The following is a 16,516-nucleotide window of genomic DNA, read 5'->3' on the forward strand; positions in this document are numbered from 1 at the left end:
GGAAGTGTTCATGTTCACATATCGAACCAGCGTCCTGTTATGGTTCCAGAGAAAAGCTCAGGGAAGCCGCCTACCAGGCATACATTAGCAAGTTTAACCAGTCTTTTTTCTTTTGAAATGTAAATAATATTTGAAAAAATCTCTATCTAAGTGTGTTTTTGAGTGTGGATTAGACTCGTTTTTGCCCCTTGTGGTCCTTTGCGGGAGGGGGGGGGATTTACAACAGAAAAGACTTTAAGTATGAAGACTAACTAGTTGTTTGGGCAAATGTACGTCTCTGTTAACGGCCCCATCAGCTTTTCTATGGAACCATCCCAGGCTAATCGACCCTCAGCAATTATCAGAATAAGCAAGAATTCTCGGTTTCCGTTACCTTAAGAAAAAGATGTTTTTATCTACAGAGGGTTTATCTTCCGCGGAAGTAGCCCAGAACAGACAAACCAAACACTGGTTCTAGATTTGGGCTTAGGGTGCCGTAGTTTCTCCTACTCTCTTGGAAGGCTGAGCTGTATTTTTTGGTTGCAATCTGCAGCTTCACCACTAGATGTCACTAAATCCTGCCTACTGGTCCTTTTTAAAAAGGTTAATTATGGCTCCTCCCTGCTTCCACCTGCAGACTCCCTCTCAATCTGCCCCACAAACCGCACAATATGTAAACCACTGAACTCCTTGGTGGTGGCCTTGGTGAGCACTCTGCCACCCTTGCTCGGAAGAACACACAGCTGTCACACAAATGGTGCTGTTTTTCTAGTTCGTCTTCACCTTAACTTATTCGTTCCTTCACATCCAACTACCTAAGCGGGAGAGTCGAGAGCTCCTGGGAATGTCTGAAACTGAAGCACAGAAAAGCATGGTCACCTTTTTTTCGTATCGCTCTTGCTCGGTTCAGATTATCTTTATGCCTCCAGGGGTCAAGAGCAGTCATGTGCTATCTTTGTATAGAACAGTGATTTTGACACAATGTGCATGGCCACTGTTTGGTTTTGAGTACCTGTTCACATTTCAATGTGGTATTTGGAATGGCTATTTTTTCTTTCGTCTAATGATGTTTCCAGCACAATTAGAAGTGTACTTTTTTCTCTCAAAGTCAGCGTTCTGCATTACAATGGATTTATTTTTCTTCTTCCAGAAGGTGAAATCTTAAAAAAATTAAATAATATTGTATACTTCTCAGGTTTATGGAGATAATATATTGCAAAGGTTTTAAAAGCTTCCTTGCCATCATCTAGCTCACTATGAATACACATTTATGGTCACATTCTTGTACTAAAGTAACACCTGACACACTAAACATTTACTGCATAGGCTGTACATGTTCACTAAACACAATAACTCATGGTGAGTTTGTATTTATGTCAGTTGCATTTCAAGTTCAGATGTATTTTTTGTATCTAGTGCCAAATTTAAGTGCCATTTTCTATTTTTATTTCATTGTTGTTGCCTTCATGATCATATTTAAGGTTTTTCATTCAAGTCACAGCTGAAGGTTTGCAATATGAAAATGTTATTTTCTACCTGAAAACTGTACAATCAATGAAAAATAGCTGTTTCTTGTATCTGGTACAGTATTTTAAGTGTTTAGCATTGTATGCATGTTACTACAGTATATGTGTTTTTGTTACACACATTTCCATATCTGTATAGTCTAGATAAATACTCAATACTGAATTTGTTCAGGGGTATGTGCAATTACAGATCCATAGAGGCATTATTCAATAGAATGAAAAATTACAATATCAGAGTTGCTTATTAAACTATGTCGAACAGTTTGCTTGATTGTTTGTGAAGTAATTATTCCTCAGCTGAGTGAGTCACACACACAAAATCACTGAAGGTCAAACTGACCACACACTCACATCACACAGCTCCTCGGGCCAATGTTCCAACAGTTCGGGTACAGCTGTTATGGACAGGGACGTGAGCATATGCCCTTCTGTGATTGGCTGGTGGTTTAATGATGTAAAACTGCTCAGTGCTCGTCCTTCACTCTAATAATCAAGAGCCGGTATAACCAGTAAGGTATTTATAAAGCAGTTTCTTCAGGGATTTTTTTTATTTAAATAATGCCTGCTACTAGTATTCCTGGATTTATTTGAGTGTAGCATATAATGCACCTCTCCTCTCGCCGCTACATAAAAGCAGAGTGACAAAGGGTCAGAAAACATAACCCCGATGTTACACTTTCTGGGTGAAATGAAGCTTACACAAAGAGACACTCGCTGTGTCTGAACAGCGTGGCCAGTAAAGCGGGAGACACAGCTGAGAGAGTAACTCCCAGGCAAGAGACATGACTCACTGATTGCAGGGACATTTAACCACCAATACACAGAAATACATGGATGCGGGTAGAAACACAGTTCTGTCAGCGTTTAGTACAGTGAATATATTTATCACATGCTCAAAGACTAAATAAACTGGAAGCATGGCAGTTTTCAGACGATGAGTCTTTTCTAATGCAGTTTAATGTGAATGTAGAATATATTATACAGTGTTTTATACAGTGCAGTACAAAACTTTTGCCTAAATGTTGTGCTGCATTTTCAGGCCCAGCGCCGCTTTGCCGTGGAACTCCCCCGTCCAAACCAGTCCCTGTGTGTTAGTGAATGCCCCTTCTCCCTCCAACCTATAACACACCAGTAAAGACATTAAAAACCTTACATTTTTATATAATTGTATGGTACAACAAAATAAAATACATCCCCTCAAAAAAAATAGATTTATTATCAGAAATGCAACTACTGCTGTCATACAATTAACTCTTTAATTTAAGTGGGAAATACCATATTAAGATGCACTAAACCACTGATTGCTTTGGAAATGTACAACTGGGGCCTTGCAGCTTTACTCATAAAGGACATGTCTCTGTTCAGAAACCATTAAAGGAATGACGCCATAAATTAATTGCTTCTTTTTTTTTACCTGTTCTTGTTAAATGGACCTTTGTAACTAGAGCCATCTGGGAAGGTGTATGTTCCCGTGCCGTGGTACATGTTGTCTTTGAATTCTCCTTCATATAGTGCTCCAGAGGGATGCTGCAGGGCCCCTCTGCCATTCATCTGCGAGACAGACAGAGAGAGGAAGAGAGAGCATGTAGAGAGGAAATACAACCACATAGACATCACAGGAAGTAAGGTACGCAGAGTAAATACATACTTTGTCTTCATGCCACTCTCCAGTGTATATGGCACCACCTGCTGAGGTGTGTTTACCAGCACCGCTCCTCATCATCACCCCTGATGCAGACCTGCTGCACTCCCCCTCTGTGGAGAAGAGGAGCTGACACACACCTGTGTAACTGTAATGTAAAGCTGTATCATCAGCTATCACTCACCATATCTGTCCCCATTCGGAAAAATGTAGGACACCTTTATAGGTCCTCCCCCTGGAAACAAACACACTTATTTACCTTAAAAGCACCTCAAGCTGGCAGGTGAATGTACAAGTGTGAGTGTGTAACTTGGATATCTACCTTGAGTTTTTAAATAGTCGTTTTTCTTCTTGTCTGAAAGTGAACATTACAAACAAAATTAGACAGCAGAGAAGAAAGACAGAGGAAGTTGTATTTTGTGTGTGTGTGTGTGTGTGTGTGTGTGTGTGTGTGTGTGAAATCACATTTTCACAATCACACCCCACCAGACATCCGTGACAGCTTCCCCCAGTCGGCAGATGGCCGTCAGAACCGACAGGAAACGCTGGGTACCGGCCAATTCCTGGACTATGAAAAGTCAAATAACTGTTTAAAAAGTTGTGAAAATGACACAAGCGAACTCTATACTATATTTGCTCACTAACTCACGATAAATTAAAAAGAAGAGGCAGTCTGTTGTACTGGCGGCTCGACGCAAACTGCAGTTACCATGGTTACAGGTTGGCGCAGCCCTTGCTGTAAATTAAATAGTCTTTTTTTTTTTTTTTTTTTTTTTAACAGCGTTACAATTTTAATTTAATTTTTTTTTTTAGTTTAGCTCAAAATATGTCACATTTAATTTAGTCCAACAACCTACATAACTTATATTGCTTTATGCATTTCCGAGCTCAAACGTTACCGGACACCGGAAAAGAAACTTTGAACTCTGTGTGTCGGCCAATGAAAAAGATGCAGGCTACCGGTGGTCGAAACAGCTGTCTCAGGTTTGTTCACGTTTGTTATGAAAGTTAAGTTCTTCAAGTATTTTGACACTTTATCACTTACGACATATTTCCATATTCTCATAGCACTATTAAGCATTTAAACCTGTCGACTTGACTTTTGAGAAAGCTCCTCTCCGCTTGCTACTTAAAGTGAGAAGTGAGGAGTGAGCTTGCTAGCTGTTAGCTTGCTAGCTAGCTGGAGCTTGTTATACTTTACTGACTGACTGACACGAGCTACATCCAGGTCTTTTACAGCCTGCTAACCAAAACCCTTTTGTCGGGCAGCCATGCGTGAAGTTAAATGGCCATCGCTCCGGTTGGGTTGTTGGTCTGCACGCCCGGTTTGATTGCATAATTGTAGCCACCAGCGCTTTGTGTGTCAGCCACCATCTCATTGCTTGCGCTTGAACTGCGATGCCACAACGAGCCACCCCACAGCTATACTGTGCGACTCTGTGCACTGCAGTGGATGTGCTGCCCGGGTCCGCAACTAGCAGCTCTCTCTGGTGTATCCAGGATTATCGTACACTCCCAGGGCTCATAGGAGTTATTCAAGCTGTGCATTTTATGGCTCTCTCTCTCTTCACAGATTGTTTGCTGCTATGGAAGGACACTGATTGAAGGTGAGTGCACTTTGGTGTGACAGCAGTGTATTTTAAGCCATCTGTGGTGTGTAGGTGGTGATACGTTTAAAGCTAGACTGTTGGAAAAAAAATGTATTTTCTGTGATGAAACTGTTAACAGAGAAATGAGTGCGAGGAGAAGAGGTGGGAAGCCAAACAGAGGAGGGGGGAGATTTAACAAGCCAAAAGGAGGTGGAGGTGGAGGTGGTGGTGGCGGAGGTGGAGGTGGAGGCGGAGGCGGAGGTGGAAGTAGGAAAGGAGGAGCTGCTGGCTGGGATGATGACGATGATTTCAGCCTTGATTTTGGACCCTCTCGTTCCAGCAGGTATACACTTGTAGTAAAGAAATTAATTAATTTAAGATTCACCTCAGTGTGCTCATCCTCTCTTTTACCTTCTCTCTCTCTGTTTACTTGGCTTTGCCTCCAGACCCAGCAGAGGACGAGGTGGAGGGGGCGGTGGCGGCGGCCGTGCAGGTGGCGGTGGCCGTGGAGGTGGCGTTGGCCGTGGAGGTGGCAGGGATGGAGGTCGAGGAAGGGGAGGAGGTAGAGATCGAGGCAGGGATGTCGGAGGCGATTGGAAAGGCAGCGGCAAGGCTCTCCCAAGGTCCCTGGCGAGGACCAGAACGTGCCCGAAGTCTGCTGACAGCATCAGGCCGGAGGTGAGCACCATGCCCTTGCAGAGGATATTCATGACTAATGAGAATCAAGAACAACTCAAGGAGCTGCTGCGGGATCTGCAGTCCCAGGACTTAGATGAGCCTTATGAGTGAGTACATTTTACTAAGAGAGTAATTGGGGATGTTTTTTCCACTGCTAGCTCACATGAACTCATTTCATCCTCCATGCCTCAGTGAATCTGATTCAGATTATTCGGGGGGAGAGGAGAATGAGGAGGAATTTGATGAGTTGGACCACCGCGATGAAGGCCAGTTTTGGGGCACTAATGACGAGCCTGTGGAGAGAGCAGAGAGCCCAGCATATGAGCTGTATGAGTCTGGTGATGAAGGGCCCACCCCTGAACCTGTAATCTCCTTATTTGCCATAGGAAAACTCTCCAGGTGATGTACAGATTTGTTTATTTCTTTCAATAGGCAGGAGTTGACAGTGTATGTGCTGCTATGATGTCGGTTTGTGGAATATTTAGCTTGTCTTGTAACCCTTTGTTTTCTCATCTTTCCTCTGTGTAGGTATGGGTTTGACAGGGAGCGCAGCAAGCAGGCATTGGAGTCTGGTGGAGGGGAATTCGGGGCCACTTTGGAGCAGCTCCTCCACCAGATTTTCAGCGAGCGCTATGGCCAGAAAGCAGTTTCCCCCGATGGCCTTGAAGGGGTGCCAATGGATGAGTGTTTGAGCCAGAGACAGGAAGAAGCTCTGGCTCTAACTGCCATTTACGGAGAGCGCTTCAATGAGCGCATTGCCAATGCAGTCTGGACAGTGACCCTGGACCTCTCATTCATTAAAGACAATGCTGCCAGGAATGGCAGGCCAGCTGGGAGTCGAGGTGGTGAAGGAGCTGTTAACATCCGCGACGTCTGCCGATTCTTCCTGAAAGGGCAAGGTTGCCGGTTTGGGGCAAAATGCAAGTTTAAGCACCAGCTCCCCACTAAAGGGAGATCTGAGGCTGGTTCCCCAGACCTGATGAGCCAGAGCCAGCCTGGCTTCAGCAGCTTTTCTCCTCCCGTGTATGAACTAGAGATCCGTTTCCCCAAAGGAAACCGTTACCCGTTTCAAGCACCAATAGTCGCCTTCAGCACCACCGACGAGTCTGTCGCGGCTGCAGGGAGGCTCAGCGTGACTGAAAGATTGTTTGGAGAGGCGCTGGCTGCAGCAAAGAGCAGCGAGCCTGTTGTTTACACTCTGATCACCATATGTGAGGATGAAACTACCATGAATGAACTGCTGGCTGTCAGTCATCACAAATACAGCACGCCGCCGCCTGTTGTGGCGGTTCCTCCTCTCTCTCTTACCATAGCTAAGAGTAAAAGTGTGAAGAGCAATGCTTCTGAGGAAAGCAGTAGTACCAGTAGCAGTAATCACACAACCAGCAGAAGGACTGCTCCACCTAATAACCAGAGACCCATAGATCGTGAGTCAACAAGATTATTTACTTTATATTATTTATTGTCACTATTTTCACCAAGTAAAGTTTAACACTGTATTTGTGTATAAATTTACATCACTTCTGTCTTTTAAAGTGAAAGAGACAGAAGCGGCAGAGGAGCTGGATGAGAGGGACGAGGAAGATGAGGACGAGGCCGTTCCAGTCGAAAGTGAGAGTTACGTTAATCTGAGGAAGAAGATGGTGAATAAGCACAACCTGAAGATCGACAACCTACTGCAAGAAAACGGCAAGCTGTGCCGAGAGTTCCAGAAGAAACAGGTAAAAGAAGACTAACAAATGTCTTATCCTAACCTTTTATCTTACTCCAAATCCTCTCTAATGTATGTGTTTTTTTTAATGCATTGCTGTCCTTCCATCTTTCCGTTCACCCAGTCATCCAGGCGTTTCAGGTCCATGTTGGAGCAGAGGAGGAAACTGCCGGCTTGGAACGAAAAAGAAAACATCCTCGACCTGTTAGACCGGTGCCAGGTGCTGGTGGTCAGCGGGATGACTGGGTATGGTGGAAAATGCTATTTTAGTCTCCTTTATTTGGTTGAAGGAAAAACATGCCTACATTTTCTTGCTCATGCTATTCACACCTTTCTGTAATGAATATGATTCTGTTTAATGTTTATTTTCTGTTACTTCTCTGCAGGTGTGGTAAGACCACTCAGATCCCTCAGTTCATTCTGGATGCATCATTAAGTGGTGGCGCGCAGCACGTGGCCAACATCATCTGTACTCAGCCACGCCGTATCTCTGCCATCTCTGTGGCCCAGAGAGTGGCACAGGAGCGTGCAGAGTGTCTGGGCAACTCAGTGGGCTACCAGATCCGCCTGGAGACTGTTAGGGTAGGGACACATTTGACATCTAATATGGAGCATAGTCAAAGTTTATGTACCCAAGCTTTATATTCTAAAATAATGTTTTTAACCTCTTTTATCACTGACCACTCTCTTCTGTTAGACGTCTGCCACCAGACTGCTGTACTGCACCACAGGCGTGTTACTGAGGAGACTGGAGGGCGAGGCGGACCTCAAAGGCATCACACACGTCATTGTGGATGAGGTGCACGAGCGAACGGAGGAGAGGTGAGATTATGCAGATCACCCTGCACATATGGTACAGGCTCTTCCTTCGTGCATTTTCAGCTGTCGTTTAACAGCTTTTGCAGTTTATTCATTCTCAGATGTTTCTTAAAGCGGGCAAATATTTATACATTTCTTCTTTGTAGCTGGTTTCTTGGTCACTTTCTCTCTGTTTCATCTTTTCTTTGTCAGTGACTTCCTGCTGTTGGTATTAAAAGACCTGATTGTGCAGAGGCCAGACCTGAAGATCATTCTAATGAGCGCCACACTTAACGCTAACCTCTTCTCTGAGTATTACTACAACTGTCCCACTGTCCACATACCGGGTAATGAATCTGTTTTAGACATGATATGCACATTACACGTTCAGCGCAGACCTCGTTCCATAGATTGAGTGAATTTCGCTTGTTTCAGGGCGTACTTTTCCTGTCGACCAGTTCTTTCTTGAAGATGCCATCGCTAAAACCCGGTAAGTACATCCTCCTTCACTCCAACAAATATTTTTAACATTTGTTTTGACTGTTTGTTTCTTGCATTGTCTCGATAATCTAGTCAGTTTTATTTTTAAAGCCCATAATCAATAAACAATACAACCTGTACAGCATATGACATCTTCTATTCTTAGACCCTTGATTCAGATAAAGAAAAACTCACCCAAAAACCCTCATCCAGGACAGACGGACATGCAATAGATGTTGTGTCTGTGTAAAAGATACAGCAAAAATTACACTATTGACAATCAGGATTACTAAATTATACTTAGATTGTGGTGAGAGACAACAGGTCCAGATCTAAAACATCGCAATGTGTCTTTATTTTCCCAGCTATGTTATTGAGGATGGCAGCCCTTACATGCGCTCAGGGAAACAGAATTCTTCTTCCACAAGCGGGCGAGGAAGCAAAGGAGATCCAAGGGACATGGTGGACAACTTAGGTGATGACATGTGGAACTTCATGTCTCTCTGTAAGAAGGACTTTGTCAAAGACTCCATTCCAGACCAGCAGCTCAACCTGCAGGAGCTCACGGTCAGATACAAAGGTGAGTTTAGAACATAGACAAGTATCATAAACTGAACTGATCTGCTGTATGGGTTCTTAAACTGCCTCTCCTTGGTCTTATCTGAATAAAGTGTTGCATTTTTGTTGTGCTGTTGATGCAGATACAAAGAGGTCTGTGCTGAAGACCATTTCTGCAATGGACCTGGACAAGATCAACATGGACCTGGTGGAGAGCCTGCTGGAGTGGATTGTGGATGGAAAACATGACTACCCTCCAGGTAAGGATCACCCACGTATACTCAGTCGAGTCCAGGTCCATTCAAGACTCTTGGCTTTGATCGTATTGGTGTAACCTTTTTGTTTCTGTATCCAGGTGCAGTGCTTGTATTTCTGCCAGGCCTGGCTGAGATCAAGATGCTCTACGAGCAGCTGAGGTCCAACAGGTTGTTCAACAACAGGGGCGCAACCAGGTCAGAATCTTAAGTCATGTGTGCTTACAGCAACTTCAGTTCCTGTTATTGTTAGTGTTCATCATATCAGGGTATATATATCATGCTCTGTGGTATTTTCTTTCTGATGTAAATTTTTTTTGTCTTTAAAACAAAAAACTTTAGACACACAATCCTTAGTTAAGTACAGGATTTTCACAAATGCACTTTTTTAATGAGTGCTACTGTATGTTTCATCCAAATACTTAATGCTTAAAATCATGCATGTGGGTTAAATCATTTGTGGTTATTCTAGTATTGTACAAAATATATTGGGTGTGAGCCTTTTTTTTACCAAATGGCCATAGTTATGTGGGGAAAGGAACACTTACTAGTTTAAGTCAAGTGCTAATGTGGATGTGCTTTCCCCTCGTTAGGTGTGAGGTGTACCCGCTCCACTCAACCTTGTCCAATGAGGAGCAGCAGGCGGTTTTTAGCCGGCCCCCAGATGGTGTCACAAAGATTATCATCTCCACCAACATCGCAGAGACCTCGGTAACCATTGACGACGTAGTGTATGTCATCGACTCCGGCAAAATGAAGGAGAAAAGGTAACCTTGTGTTCTTTGAATATACTGTATGTGAATTTGTGCACTTTAGTTAACAGTGATTGTAAATTGTATAGTTTTTACAGTAGTTTTATTCTATTTTTTTTTTTAATTTAACCAGGCAAGGCATTAAGAACAAATTATTATTTACAATGGCTGTTTTTATTTGAGTGTTGCAGAACTGGTTATTTTTGAAATCTTAATTTTTCACTTGGTTATATTTTCAGATATGATGCATCTAAAAGCATGGAGAGCCTAGAGGACTCGTGGGTTTCTCGGGCCAACGCATTGCAGAGGAAGGGTCGAGCGGGTCGCGTGGCCTCGGGGGTCTGCTTCCACCTCTTCACCAGCCACTGCTTCCAACACCAGCTGGCTGAGCAACAGCTGCCTGAGATCCAGAGAGTGCCTTTAGAGCAGCTCTGCCTCCGGTAGATCCATCTGTTTGCTCTTTGCACAATGCCAACCTGCTTTGTTTTCTCTGTAAATGCAAATAAGATTTAAATAATAAGATTTATGTATGACATGGCTATTGGGATTTATGCTTAGAAATAAAGGGAAACTGGGTCAATACAGGGTCTTCTCTGCTGTAGATTTTAGGATATGCGAAACAATATTTCCTCATGCTAGTACTTAACATTTCGCCCTCTCCCCTTTTTAGAATCAAGATCCTGGACGTGTTTGCTGAGCGGATGCTGGAGTCGGTCTTCTCTCGGCTCATCGAGCCCCCGGCTATGGGAAGTTTAGATGCAGCCAAGCAGCGCCTGCAGGACCTGGGAGCTCTAACTGCAGATGAGAAGCTGACCCCGCTGGGCTACCACCTGGCCTGCCTGCCCGTCGACGTGCGCATCGGGAAACTCATGCTGTTCGGTGCCATCTTTCGCTGCCTCGACCCAGCACTCACCATTGCTGCCAGTCTGGCCTTCAAATCACCATTTGTAAGAGCGCTTGCCACTGTTGAAAGATCATATTTGTCACTTCTTGGGATCACATGCTGATTTTAGGATCCTTTGTGGTAACAGTTTCCTTTTCTATATTTGCTACTGTGTCTGTTTTACAGGTGTCTCCATGGGATAAGAGGGAAGAAGCCAATGAGAAGAAACTGGGCTTTGCTCTGGCCAATAGCGACCATCTAGCTTTGTTACAGGCATACAAGGTACTGACTGGACTTATCTCTGTGGAAAAATTTGCTTGTGTAAATGCTTTCAAACATTTTTCACAACTTTTCAAATGATGGATGTGATGAACTTTCCCTCTCTTGCAGGGATGGTGCTGCGCTGCAAAGAATGGCAACCAGGCCGGTTTCCTTTACTGCAGGGAGAACTTCCTGTCTTCGCGAGGCTTACAGGTCAGGCAGTGCTGTCTGAATGACGCCTTCTTTCTATAATTCGTGTAATGCGGTACATGTAGAGTTGTTTAGTTTTTTGTTTTCTTTTAGATTTACCACTTCTTGAGGCATTGAAATCTGCTTTTTAGTTTAAATAAGTGACGTGAATCTAGCTCAGTTCAGGTTAATTGTGTTTTGTTTGAAACAATTCAGCTGGTCCTAGCAAACAAATTCACAATGTTGTGACGTGTGCAGGAGATTGCCAGTCTGAAGAGGCAGTTTGCTGAGCTGCTGTCTGACATTGGCTTCATCAAAGAGGGACTGAGGGCCAGGATTATAGAGCGCATGTGCTCTAAAGGCACTGATGGCATCTTGGAGGCTACCGGCCGTGAGGTAACACACATACACACATAGACACAAACGCATTATAGTACAGAAAGTGTTTAAGTTGTTGTTCCAATACATGTTGATGTATCAGTTATACAATACAGCTTTGTCCTTTCCAGGCTAACTTGAACTCCGACAACATCCGGCTGATGTCCGCCATGCTCTGCGCCGCCCTCTATCCCAATGTGGTTCAGGTGCATGTTCATTCTGTAAACTCAAACCAGTGATGAGTATAAAACCGTCTCATGCTTGCTACCTTTGCTTGGCTTCACACTCCTGCATTTGTTCCTTTTCGTTCCAGGTACGAGCTCCTCAGGGGAATTACAAGATGACCAGCAAAGGAGCGATGAAGATGCAGCCCAAAGCCAACGAGCTCCGCTTCATGACCAAGAACGACGGCTGCGTCCACGTGCACCCCTCGTCTGTCAACTACACAGTGAGATAGAAGAGAAAAGATTGTCGTCCCTTATTCAACAGGAAGTTAGAGCGATTCGCCTCATGACTCCTCTTTTGTGCTCCAGGTCCGCCACTACAACAGCCCCTACCTGGTTTACCACGAGAAGGTGAAAACGAGCCGCGTCTTCATCAGGGACTGCAGCATGGTGTCCGTCTACCCGCTGGTGCTGTTTGGAGGCGGGCAGGTCAACATGGAGCTGCACAAGGGAGAGTTTGTCATCTCCCTCGATGATGGATGGATCCGGTTCGCTGCTGCTTCCCATCAGGTCAGGGTTAAGAGATAACGGAGCTTTAACAGTGAAGAGCAAAGCTGTTTGGAATTTATTTTGCACATATCCATAAAAGTGCTTTTGCAAATGTTTCTTTAGTTTGATATTTAGTATTACAGATATATTTTTATGATAAACCAGCATGGCCTAAACCTCAGAGATTGATGAGGTTGTAAAATATTAACAAGCTGTTTGTAAAGTTTAATATACTTAAAGGTTTAACAGGCTTTTATGAGAATGCCAAAGAAAACCATGCACTGCAGTGACATATACTGTCACATAAAAAACATAGTAAAAGCCATAATAATCCAAATATTATTATTACTATACATTGTTTGTTCTGTTGCATTGTCTGTATTCACAGTAATAAACAATAGGTAAAGTAGAAGAAAATCATGCACCATTATGAGTTCAGTTATGATAAATGGTTATTTAAGCTGGTAAAGGAGAGGGGAAAAAAAAAAACTAAAAATGCACAAATGACTGTTTAAGGCAAATAACAGTACACACATTAACTTGACACTGTAAATGTGTGTGTGTGTTACCCAGGTGGCTGAGCTGGTGAAGGAGCTGCGCTGGGAGCTAGACCAGCTGCTGGAGGATAAAATCAGGAACCCGAGCATGGACCTGTGCAGCTGCCCCCGCGGCTCACGCATCATCCACATGATAGTGCATCTCATCTCTACACAGTAGCTCTGCTACTTAACGCCCCATCTTTTCACCCTTTTAGACACCCTCAAGGGCTTCAATGCATGGGGCTCTGCAGTAAAAATGTCTTTCTGCTCCTGCATCACTGCCACAAAGTTGCTCCATTAATTCAACAACCCTGAATCTGGTTAAAGTTTGTGTTGTGTCCATTACAGACAGATCAGCCCGGGCAGATGCTGTACATTCACCACACCATCCTGCTGCCACCCGACACTTCAATATCAGTTTACATGAAAAACAAAGCTATTATTGTCATGCTGCACTAGAGGCTTTTTAAAGCAAATTTTGCCTTTTTAAAAGGAAAAGAAAAAACGCTCTATGCAGTTAATCCACAAACCTCCATTATTGTTATTGCTGGAATATAACATTGCTATTTTCACAAGACTTATTTTGACAATTATGACAATATAATTTTTGGATGCCACTCTACTACTGTATGTACAGTAAATTGGTACACAACCGATTGTTGAATTTGATGTCATTTGTGTACAACGCATTTTATTTTGGGTTGTGCGTGTCTCGCTCACAACTGAGTAGTTTCTTGGGTCCATATTGGATTTCTTATTCTCACAGTGGCTGCATACTTGTTATGGTTGTGAATATTTATTTGTATTGCATGATTGAGAGATCCAAGAGCTTCTGCATGGTAGTCAGTTGTTTTACATTTACTGAATGTATTTAAATGTTACAGTGATGTCAGAACTACATTTTCACAATGTGAATGCAAGGGCTTTTAAAATCAGGAGAATTTGGGGAGAATTGCCAAAGACTTTTAAAGCTTATTGTCTTAAGTGATAAATTCCACTGCACACTGCACTATAAATAAAAAAAAAGGCAAAGATGGGTAGCTGTTGACTTTTATTTAAACTATAACTGATTCAGTTCTTGTCTTTTACATTCATCTCTTGTTGGGCAATGTGTTGTTTTTGTAGCCTAGCTGCATCTCGGATGCAACAAAAGAATTAACAGGCTTGTGGGTGACGCCAACCCCTTCATTCATGAGTCTGTCACGTCTCTACGACAACAGGACATAAACAAATGGGGTATCACTGTCCCAGTTGAAGCCATTCAGTTGCCACGTACAACAGTGCCAAGTCCAGAACTGGTAAGATAAACGTATATATTTTTAATTTGTGACTATTTAAAGCGTTGAAGGTGTTTTGAGGCTGCACTTTATGTAGTACCTAGCCATTAAACCATCTTGTTTAAATATAAAAACAGATCTACTGTACTGTTCTTATGAGTGCGTATCTCATTTTACAGATGGGTAAATAATCTCTCATATTGGAAGTAACCTTGATATCTTTCACTATGGTAAAGTATATTTATCGTAGACTATCAGGACTATTCAAACTGATCAATATAGTCTGTGCAGAGGAACCAAACCTAAACTACTTTGTATTTTATTTTGAAGCCCACTAAGTCCAAAAAATCAAGGTCCCAAAGTTCAAGGCCCGCCAAGAAGACTGGGAGTCCAAAAAAACCCAAAAAGAGGTCCTCTAGTGCCAAAACCACCAAGACAGAGGTGGACATCCTCAGCCCAGCAGCCATGGAGAATATCTACTACATTTCCCACAATGCAGTGGACTGTCTGGAGTTCAGAGGCTTTGGGTGGTCACATTCAAATAAAAAGAAAAAGAAGAAGGGAACAAAACGGAAGAAGAAAAAGTAGATCAGCATTGTTGCCAAAACCTAAGAGAAATTTCCCCCTTTTTTGGTTCAAGTGATTCAATCTTAAAACATCTTGCTGTTGGCGCCATCTGGTGGAGACATTTGTACACAGGTTTTAAATGCTGGAACCAGAGCAAAACAGCAATGTGGATGTGTTTTGACTTTCTTCCACAAATTCATACAAAACTGCTAAATTGTGCCAGTAAAACTCGACTTCATTCATGAGGCAAAGACGTACAAATTAATGATCAACAACTTTATTGTAAGATGAATGATTCAGAATGGTGTTTTGCACTTCCGTAAAAAAGTTTGGCGGTAACGGAAAAGTCTGAAGCTTGCAAAGTGAAATGTCTGAACTTTGTGGAAAACAACACGGAAGAGAAACTGCATGTTCTATTAATATTTAGTTTGGAGAACATTATATACACCTTATGTGGAGATGAGTGAACGTCATGTGTAAGTTAAAACACCACAGTGCATCCCAGAAAAAGGCCAGCTAACAGTGCCATGACACTGGAGTTAAAGTGATCCCACCAGTTTCTTGTAATATCTTTTAAATCCAGTCTTTGCACAATTTATCTTATAAAAATAGGCTCTAATGAGAACACGCCTATAAAAACTAAGGGAAGCAACAAATGCGGTTGCAGGCACTGTTAATATTCTTATACATATTTTACATTGTCAACTCCTTTTATGAAATGCATGCTTGTTACAACACAACCTTGTGAAATAAATAGTTTCTCTCCAAAGTCCATCTTTTCTTGCTTTCAACATGGTCCCCGCTTTGCTCACTCTGGGGGCTTCTTCTTGGCCTCCACGTCTTTTTTAAAGGCTTCGATTTTCTTGGCTATGTTGGGAACCTAGAAGGGAAAATGCTGTACAGTCAATACAGTTTATTATGTACAACTAAAACTAATGCAGTCTAATACAATAGTCCTGCAATGAATCAAGGTTCAAGGTATAATTATTTATCATTTTACAACACAGGGTGGTATAACGAGCTGTAGTTCCCTTTATGTTACTCACAAAAAACGTGAAATACAAAGTCATAATGAAGGTTAAAATGTTTTTGTTGCAGTTTTAGAAAGGTGTTGATTCAACATAAAAATAAAATAAAATGTATTTCATTTTGCCCAAAGGTATCATGTTCAGGGCGTGGTAGAGAGGGGCCAGTGAGACAAGCAGATTTAAAGACATTTAAAGATAAGATTAAACAAACTCACATCATAGTTTTGAGCCAGGTACATTCCGACAACATTTCCCAAAGTAAAGCCAGCCTGCAAGATAAACAACAAATGTCATTCAAGGCCGAACCATCAGATACACTAACATCTCCTGAGTGTCCATGTATAACTGTTAACTACACAGCGGGAGAGACATACTTTTCAGCTTTGTTTACAAACGTTAAAGAGGTTACTTTAAATTAAGTTACCACCGTCGAGACTTTTGACAGCAAGTTATCATTTATGCTAACACGTTAGCTAGGGTAGTTTCGCTAGAGGTCGATGTCATGCATGAGACCGTCGGTTAAACTCACCAGGAACTGTAGCATGGTGGATTAACGGAGGACTGGCAACGGCAGACTAACCTCCTGACTTAAAACCCGGCAGTAAGATAAAGGTTAGAGGGTCGAAATCAACCGATCTACTTGGCTAACGAAGCTAGCTCGCCCGTTTTCAACAATCCCTACACGCATGCGCGAGAAATAAACTCTCGCGTTAT

At 42.7% G+C, this 16,516-nt stretch overlaps 4 protein-coding genes across 4 annotated transcripts; 2 read left to right on the forward strand and 2 right to left on the reverse strand.

Moving 5' to 3' along the window:
* Positions 1–2,444: 2,444 nt before the first annotated feature.
* Positions 2,445–4,098, reverse strand: morn2 (MORN repeat containing 2). Its single transcript, XM_051392711.1, has 7 exons — positions 3,797–4,098; positions 3,634–3,715; positions 3,470–3,502; positions 3,332–3,382; positions 3,154–3,260; positions 2,920–3,056; positions 2,445–2,623 (listed from the first exon to the last, which is right to left on the reverse strand). The coding sequence occupies exons 2-7, from the start codon at positions 3,638–3,640 to the stop codon at positions 2,521–2,523; spliced, it is 438 nt and encodes a 145-aa protein (XP_051248671.1). The 5' UTR covers positions 3,641–3,715; positions 3,797–4,098; the 3' UTR covers positions 2,445–2,520.
* Positions 4,099–4,970: 872 nt separating this feature from the next.
* On the forward strand, positions 4,971–13,970 carry dhx57 (DEAH (Asp-Glu-Ala-Asp/His) box polypeptide 57). Its single transcript, XM_051392691.1, has 23 exons — positions 4,971–5,079; positions 5,183–5,521; positions 5,607–5,813; positions 5,943–6,841; positions 6,951–7,135; positions 7,250–7,371; positions 7,512–7,707; positions 7,823–7,947; positions 8,137–8,270; positions 8,359–8,413; positions 8,769–8,983; positions 9,105–9,221; positions 9,317–9,413; positions 9,809–9,982; positions 10,207–10,407; positions 10,638–10,914; positions 11,037–11,132; positions 11,241–11,324; positions 11,559–11,696; positions 11,810–11,884; positions 11,992–12,126; positions 12,212–12,412; positions 12,965–13,970. The coding sequence occupies exons 2-23, from the start codon at positions 5,424–5,426 to the stop codon at positions 13,106–13,108; spliced, it is 3,975 nt and encodes a 1,324-aa protein (XP_051248651.1). The 5' UTR covers positions 4,971–5,079; positions 5,183–5,423; the 3' UTR covers positions 13,109–13,970.
* Positions 13,971–14,098: 128 nt separating this feature from the next.
* On the forward strand, positions 14,099–15,543 carry LOC127359049 (small lysine-rich protein 1). The gene is made up of 3 exons (XM_051392713.1): positions 14,099–14,228; positions 14,387–14,437; positions 14,538–15,543. The coding sequence occupies exons 2-3, from the start codon at positions 14,435–14,437 to the stop codon at positions 14,793–14,795; spliced, it is 261 nt and encodes an 86-aa protein (XP_051248673.1). The 5' UTR covers positions 14,099–14,228; positions 14,387–14,434; the 3' UTR covers positions 14,796–15,543.
* stmp1 (short transmembrane mitochondrial protein 1) lies at positions 15,036–16,506 on the reverse strand. Its single transcript, XM_051392714.1, has 3 exons — positions 16,332–16,506; positions 16,018–16,071; positions 15,036–15,654 (listed from the first exon to the last, which is right to left on the reverse strand). Exons 1-3 carry the CDS (start codon positions 16,344–16,346, stop codon positions 15,583–15,585), a joined length of 141 nt encoding a protein of 46 aa, XP_051248674.1. The 5' UTR covers positions 16,347–16,506; the 3' UTR covers positions 15,036–15,582.
* Positions 16,507–16,516: the final 10 nt, after the last annotated feature.

The sequence above is a fragment of the Dicentrarchus labrax genome, unplaced genomic scaffold (assembly GCF_905237075.1).
Source record: "Dicentrarchus labrax unplaced genomic scaffold, dlabrax2021, whole genome shotgun sequence".
In the NCBI taxonomy this organism is placed as follows: domain Eukaryota; kingdom Metazoa; phylum Chordata; class Actinopteri; family Moronidae; genus Dicentrarchus; species Dicentrarchus labrax.